This window comes from Marmota flaviventris, chromosome 1 (genome assembly GCF_047511675.1).
Source record: "Marmota flaviventris isolate mMarFla1 chromosome 1, mMarFla1.hap1, whole genome shotgun sequence".
Classification (NCBI taxonomy): Eukaryota; Metazoa; Chordata; class Mammalia; order Rodentia; family Sciuridae; genus Marmota; species Marmota flaviventris.
Genome location: NC_092498.1, coordinates 203,267,054 through 203,274,413, shown reverse-complemented (window position 1 = coordinate 203,274,413; position 7,360 = coordinate 203,267,054). Strand labels below are relative to the sequence as shown.

Sequence of the window (7,360 nt, the reverse complement as noted above, 5' to 3'; positions counted from 1 at the left end):
GTGTCTGGGTGATCCTGTGCATATGTCTTCTCTCCTGGGCTTTGGTTTTGCCCTGATGAATGAAAGGGAATTGAGTAGTGTTTTTTTGGATTTCCTGTGAGTGGCTGGGGCCACTGTGGGATGTCCAGAGTCAGTTCTCCTGAGGGTGAGCAGGCACAGGCCATGGGGCCCAGGGGTCTGTCTCTGTAGCCCCCCTAAGGCTGTCTTCTCCTTTTGTGGTATTTCTGGATGTCTCTGCAGACCCTCTCCCCCCACCTCTTCTTTCTCAATAGTGTTGCCAAACATCTGGAAGAAAAGTGAAAAACTTGCCCCCCCAACCCCGGATGTTGTCAGATTTCCAGATGTGGGGTGTTCTGCCCTCCAGATGAAGGCAGGAATGTGCTCCAGCCGGGGGTGGGGGAGAGAGGGACCCAGTCCTGGACTGTTGATCCTTCATAGTAAGGCCGAGTGACAGGATGACTGGGACCCAGGCCCTGCAGGAAGATGGTGGGGTATCCCAGGTAGAGGCCCTGATGTTTCCCCCTCTCAGGCTTGAGCTACCCGCCCCCCCTCCACACTTGGGAAGTCTCTTGGGGCCTGGGGGTGGGGACACTGCCTCTGAAGTTTCTATCAAAGGCTCTAGGCACTTAAAAATAACCAGGAACACCCTCTTCCTACCCCCCCAGGCACAGACACTGGGCAGGGAACAGAGCCCAATGTGTTTGCAAGATGTCCCCTCTCTCTGGAAAGGCCTTATGCCACCTCAGCCTCCCCTACCTCCCCAAATGGTGGCTCAGCCAGGGTGTGTTCTGTCACCGCCATTTGCTGAGGGCTGAGCACCAAAGGTTAGTTCCAAGGACTGGGCACTCTAGGATAAGCCTTGGCGGGTGGGAGCTGGGAGTGGGCATGGAAGGGTAGAAATTGAGATGAGTGTCTTGGGCTGGGACAAACCCTGCCCAACATCTTGGGGTCCTTCAGAGATACAGGTTCTCTACCAAAATCCTGGGCAGAGGGAAATATAAAACTTCCTGGAAAGGGGGTGGTGGGGCTGAGTGTTGCAAGTGCCAAACAAAGGAGGGCCAAGGGCCCCAGGCAGAGGGCATAGTGGGAACTATGATCAGGCAGGGAGCTGGGCCCTGAGGTATGCAGGGAAAGGTAGGAGACTGGGTGCTGCTCAGGGAGGGCAGTGAGAAGCCAGGGGTAAGACCTGGGAAACTGACTTCAGGGCCAGGCACAGGCACCTAGGAGGGAGACTGTTGAACTGGCCTGGGGAAATGGCCCTTGAGACAGCCATTCTGTTGGCACTGGGTCTGCCTGGAGACCCTTGCACCCGTAGCCAGGGCTGCAGCTGCCTGCCATGGCCAGACACACACAGGCACAAGTAAGCACCCCGACACAAACACAGAGGCAACACCCAAACAGACTCACACAGGCCCACACAGACACACATGCATACAGACACCCAGAAACAGACCCACCGAAACAGAGCACAGATACACAGACCCCCGCCTCCTGCCAGACGTACACAGTGTGCAGAGATCCCACCACACAGGGACACCCAGGTGACTCACACAGATGTGCAGAGACCCCCTGCCACACACAGACACATTAACACACATCCTGGCCTCCCCTTCCCCTACACAGAGACAGACACACTGACACAGGGGATTCCCTGCCCAGATGGGAAGTTAACTCCAGAGGTGTCCTTGGGTAACCCAGGCTTCCCGCCCCCAACAGTACTCAGCATGCACCATCCAACTTTCTACACCTGTTCAATTTATTGACCTGCTGAGGGGCAGCAGGGCCCTGGTGGTGTGCATAAGCCTGTGCTGAGCAGTGGCATCCGACTGCCCCCACTCACCCTCCCTCTCCCCAACAGGTGATTGGGAGGAATGAGAGCCCTCCCTTTCCCCCCACCCTTTCTGGGCCTGAACAATGCCCTCTCCAGGCCCCAAAATAGCCCCTGAGCTGAGCCAATGTCCTTTTATGGCCCTGTCCCTATTGTGCATGGCGGGGGTGGGGCTGGGGTCATGAGGTGTCCACCGCAGGATAAAGGCCTGGGCACAGGACGCTCACCTACCCTGCTCTCTGCATTCTTCTCTCACGTCCCTCTCTGTGCTTGCAGCTCCCATGGCCCCCAAAAAGCCAGAGCCCAAGAAGGATGATGCCAAGGCAGCCCCTAAAGCAGCTGCAGCTCCCGCACCTGCACCTGCACCCGAGCCCGAGCGCCCCAAGGAGGTTGAATTCGATGCCTCCAAGATCAAGGTGGGTGTGGGTACTGGGTTGAGGTAGGAGGGGCTGAGGAGATGAGTAGATCCCACAGTGGATCTACTCCAGGGTCAGGCCAAGCTCCGGAAGTGAGCACTGAGCGGAAGCTGGGAATGTCTATGCCGAGGTTGGACAAGCCCTGCCTGCTTCAGGTATTGGGAGGGTGACAGCAGGAGAAATGGGCGATATCATGTAGGACTTCCCTGGTGCTACTGAGAACCTGGGCACTCTAAGAATGGAGTCTGGCCTGGGGTTTGAAAGAAACACCTTTTCAGTGGTTCTAGAAACTCCTTGGGGAACCTTGGTGCCAACTAATCCTCTTCAGCCCTCAAATCCTAGAGCCAGACGGGGGTGGGGGTCTTCCTTGTCTGGCTGGGGTGTCCCAAGTCCATGCCAAGCCCCCTAGGGTGGACGGAATGGAGAGCGATGGCTAGTGAGGACTCTGTCCAGGATCACCCCTATCAAGACTTCTTCTTCTTTTTTATATCTTTGTTTTATTTATTTATTTTATGTGGTACTGAGGATCGAACCCAGTGCCTCATGCATGCGAGGCAAGTGCTCGGCCACTAAGCTACAACCCCAGCCCCGCTATCAAGACTTCTGAGCCCAGAGCTGATGGAGCCCTCTTGGGCCTCAGCTTGAAGGTGGGGAAATCAAGGCACAGACTGAATAAATCATGCAGGAAGCTGATTGTGGAGCTCGGATCAGTGGCCCCAGGAGCCCTTCCTGGCTGGGAAGTCTCTCCCAGAGTCTAAACTTGGAGGACGAACCATGACTCCCACCTGTGGCATCTGCATAGCAGCACGCGCGGCGTCCTGCCTGCTCTCCGTTCTTGGCTGGCCAGCAGCCACTGCTGCCCCAGCTGCCTCCTGAGGGGCCCTCCCCATTCCTGCATGTTCAGCAAGATCTGCCCTCATCTGTACAGATCCTCCTCCTGGCCATGAGCCTGCCCAGAGACACCACCCTCTGTCCCTGCAGACACAGGCTCAAACCCAAAGTCGGCTACGCCTTAGGAGATAAGCTCCTTTCCTACGCAGAGGTTTGGTTTCCTCGACTGTGAAACGGGATGATAAGCCCCCTTTTCAGGGACTTCTGGGAGCTGTTTAGTGCACAGGCACCCCTCAGTTATCTACTGTCCCCCTGCCACCTGCAGGGCCCAGGCTTGCATCCTGCAGGCCCCCTGGTGAGGCTCTGAGCACCTGGGGACCCATGGTAAAATTGTCCAGTCTCACCAGGCTCTGAGAGGTGGTGATGATGAGGTCCCTCATGTGTCCCCCTTCTCCTCAACCCAGCTGGCTGGTGAAGGGCACAGCCTTTGCCAGGGAAACGAATTGTACCAGGTTTCCTTGTGGAGAGAGCTCTCAGGAGTGACAAATTGTTCTTTCCAACACTGAGTTGAGACAAAAACCAGGAGGGACAACCATGCAGGGTGGAAGGGACAGGGTGTCCCTCGGCACTGGCATGCACTATGGAGGTTGGTGGGGCTCTGAGGGAGTGGCAGTGAGAGAGGTGCCAGTCATGTCCCCTTCCCCCAAGCTCCTTTCCCTGATGTGACCTTGACTTTGGGGAGAGTGACTGCAGTGATAAAAATAGATCTGGTATCAGGTGAGGAGGGGGACACTGGGTCCCAGGAGGCCTCCTGACCTCAGGGTGGCCTCAAAGTGGCTTCAGCAAATACTCGGCATCACAGCCCTGGCCGCAGGCTGTACTGAAGTCGGAGAGCCTCCTTGAGGCCCACAGACAGGACATGTGACACAGGTATAGGTGGGGCCCTGTGAATGACAGCACTCAGCCTTGAGGGACCCAGGGGACTCTGCAAGGAGTAGACACATGCAGACACACACATGTGAATTCCACGTTGACACACTGTGCCTCTGGCCTGCAGCCTCACTTTTACCATTTAGTTTCCCCAAACTTCCATGTCATTCATGTTGATCGTCTTGCCCACAGGACCCCAGGCAAAGCCAGCCTGGTCAGACCTGTGGGCTTTAGGCACATTTGTCTAGAACCAGGGTACCAGGTAAGGCCCACAGTGGGCTGAGGCCTTGGGATGCTAGGAAAACCCCCTACTGTCACCCTCTAGCTATGGCCCACCAGGCATCAGGATCTGGTACCCACAGACCCAAGGCCTTCATATGGGACAGCAAGGGAGGGGGTGGGAGGTAGGTGGACGTCAAGGTAGACAACAAGAGGTCTTGGGTGGTAGAGGCTAGGATGTTAGAATAGGGGAAAGCTAGAACAGAAAGGGCCTGGGGCCTGGGCTGGTCAGGAGTGACCAGGAGGAGGCCTGGCTCCACCCCATGAGCCAGGAATTGAGTCTTTGGGGCCTCTTTTCAGATCGAGTTCACGCCGGAGCAGATTGAAGGTGAGCAGGCTCTTGAGCCAAGGGCTCCCTGGTATGAGGGTCCCGCAGTGGTGCGGGGGAGTGGGGTGGGCTCCCCTTGAAGAGCCCACAGCTCACTGCCCTCTCCTGCAGAGTTCAAGGAAGCCTTCATGCTGTTTGACCGCACACCCAAGGGTGAGATGAAGATCACTTACGGGCAGTGTGGGGATGTCCTGCGGGCGCTGGGCCAGAACCCCACACAAGCTGAAGTGCTCCGTGTCCTGGGGAAGCCAAAACAAGAAGGTAGTGCACCCTGTCCAGGAGCCCCACAATGCTAGTCCCAGGGGATTCTGTAGGGTGGGTTGCCACCAGTGGGTGGGGCTGCAGTGAACCTCCCTGCCCTGCCCTGTCATTCCTCCCATCATTCAGATGAGGACGTGGTGGCTGGATGTGGGGCTGTGTTGGCAGGGCGACAAGCAGGATGGTTTCCTGGACCATCTGGCCCCATGTTGGCTGGCCAGGCATCCTGGTCACTGGGGACTGACCACCTAGGTTGCTTACTTCGTTCCCAGGAAGAATGAAACCCAGGCCTTCATCACAGGTCCAGGGAAGGCCTCTGATTGGCCCAGATGTCGCTGACCCAACACAGATAGTGGGGAGGGTGAGGTCCATAAGAAAATGACTTTAACAAAGGACAGAGCCCACTGTGATTGTGCAGGGCAGCAAACTATCCTGTGAACAGCAAAGGATGTACAAACTGCGTTTCTCAGTAGACTGTAAAGTGCCTTGTGGTGGTGACATGCTTTGTAAATGGCAAACTAGTGTAGATGCTTTGGGAACTATGTAAAAGGTGATGGCTTCTCATTAAAAGGCACAAGGGAAGGATGTGCCCATCCCATCCCTCTAACCGGGGACTTGGGCTCATCTCTCTGCAGAACTTAATAACAAGATGATGGATTTTGAAACGTTCCTGCCCATGCTCCAGCACATATCCAAGAATAAGGACACGGGCACATATGAGGACTTCGTGGAGGGGCTGCGGGTCTTCGACAAGGAGGGCAACGGCACTGTCATGGGTGCCGAGCTCCGCCACGTGCTGGCCACACTGGGTGAGGGCAGCTTCCCCACCTGGCTCCTTCTCCAGGGGCATCCTGAGTTTGGCGTCTGCTGGGCCCACATCTCATCTGTGAAATGGAGATAGTCACACAGTCAAGGTCTCTCAGTGGCAGGTGACAGAAATGCCATTTAGGCAGGGAATATGGAATGCATGTTGGTGCCACTCACAGAACTGAAGGGAGATGGGAAGAGCTCTGGGGACAGGGCAGGGCTGGAGGTCAGCGGGGTCAACTTGGTTCTGGTGTTCAATGTTCTAAATGGCCAAGAAGGTCAAGGTCACATGTCTGCTTCCTGGGTGGACTGTGCGGGGCATCCTCTGGGGCCTCTGTGGGTCCTGTGCATCTCCACTCACCCTCAAAATCAGGTGCCTGGATGGTGGGGCCCTCCCCTTCTCCTCAGACTGACTTTTTTTCTGCAGCAAACATTTATTGAGTGCTTGCTGTGTTCAGTCCTGTGCTGTTGTCTGGGATTGTGTGTGTGTGTGTGTGTGTGTGTGTGTGTGTGTGTGTGTGTGTATGGGAAGGTGGAGGTGCCAGGGGAGGCTGGGGGGCAGGGAAGCTGCAGTTGGTAGAGTCAGGAAAATGCCGGACTTGTTTGTGGAGCAGTAGGTGGTGTCTGGTGTCTTGGTCCCCTTCACAATCATCCCCCAAAGTCCAGCTCTGCCCCATGAGTTCTTCCATTAGCCTCAAGGTGTGTGTGTGGGGGAGACTGGTCTCTTCTCTTACAGAGGGAGCCCCTGTCAGCCTAGTGAGGACAGAGGATAGTATACATGGTCATTTATACACCAAGATGCCTGGACTTGGAGAAGTCACCAGGGACCCACCCCAGGCCCTGCCCTTCTGACTTGTCACTTGTGCTCAGACCTCAAAGGTGGGGGTGGTAGCCGTGGCCTTGTGAGCAATGCTGGCTGTGGGAATTCCAGAGAGGCAGACCCACCATCCAGGGGGATTCGGTGAGTCCCCTCCTCCCCCATCACACCTCCGGAAGATGCTAACTCAGCTTCCCGCCCTCCCAGGGGAGAGGCTGACAGAGGATGAGGTGGAGAAATTGATGGCTGGGCAAGAGGACTCCAATGGCTGCATCAACTATGAAGGTGGGCACAGCAGGGCAGCGGGTGTTCTGGGAGGGGGAGCCCAAGGACCCAGCTCCACCTGGCTGCCCAGGGCTGAGCTGTTAATCCCTTTCCCCTTTCCAGCATTTGTGAAGCATATCATGGCCAGCTGAGCCTCCCACAGGTGAGACCCCTGCTCCCTTCCACACCTCCGGCTGCCCCTCCCCACTCCAGCAACTTCCGCGCTCGGTTGGCAAGTGCCACCTCCATGGGCCCCTCCTCTGTAACCTGTGGCTGCCTTTGTTGTCAGGGAGCCCAGGGAGGGCGAGCTGGGATGTCTCATCTCCCGTCGTGATGCTGACACCAGTGGCCTGGAGCTGTGGGAAGGAGGGGAGTGGACCAAGACTCCCGCACAAGCCCTCAGACCTCTCTGCGCGGTTGTCATCTCTGCCTGGGGCTGTGCTCATTGTGACTGCATTCTGTCTCCATCCAGGGCCTTATAAATAAATGACTTCCTCCTTTCCTTCTTTCTTCTTTTCCTTTCTTTTTCCCTCCCCCCTTTCCTTCCTTTCTCCAACTTCTCCTTCCCTGATCCCTCCTACCCTCTTTCCTCTCAGTGGACC

At 56.4% G+C, this 7,360-nt stretch overlaps 1 protein-coding gene across 3 annotated transcripts; it reads left to right on the top strand.

Annotated features, from left to right (window-relative positions):
* Positions 1-2,109: 2,109 nt before the first annotated feature.
* Positions 2,110-6,910, top strand: Myl3 (myosin light chain 3). Of its 3 annotated transcripts, XM_027932521.2 has the most exons (6): positions 2,110-2,244; positions 4,585-4,612; positions 4,724-4,873; positions 5,506-5,679; positions 6,702-6,779; positions 6,882-6,910. In XM_027932521.2, exons 1-6 carry the CDS (start codon positions 2,110-2,112, stop codon positions 6,908-6,910), a joined length of 594 nt encoding a protein of 197 aa, XP_027788322.1. The 3 variants fall into 3 exon arrangements, with proteins under 3 accessions (XP_027788322.1, XP_071465644.1, XP_071465634.1); XM_071609543.1 differs by lacking the exons at positions 2,110-2,244; positions 4,585-4,612 and adding an exon at positions 3,531-3,546; XM_071609533.1 differs by lacking the exons at positions 2,110-2,244; positions 4,585-4,612 and having other exon boundaries at positions 4,741-4,873; positions 6,717-6,779.
* The last annotated feature ends 450 nt before the right edge of the window (positions 6,911-7,360 follow it).

Coding starts and splice junctions, on each gene's coding strand:
- Myl3 (XM_027932521.2), top strand. CDS start 2,110: ATGGCCCCCAAAAAGCCAGAGCCCAAGAAGGATGATGCCAAGGCAGCC. Junction 4,613..4,723: donor CACGCCGGAGCAGATTGAAG/GTGAGCAGGCTC, acceptor CCTCTCCTGCAG/AGTTCAAGGAAGCCTTCATG. Junction 6,780..6,881: donor TGGCTGCATCAACTATGAAG/GTGGGCACAGCA, acceptor TCCCCTTTCCAG/CATTTGTGAAGCATATCATG.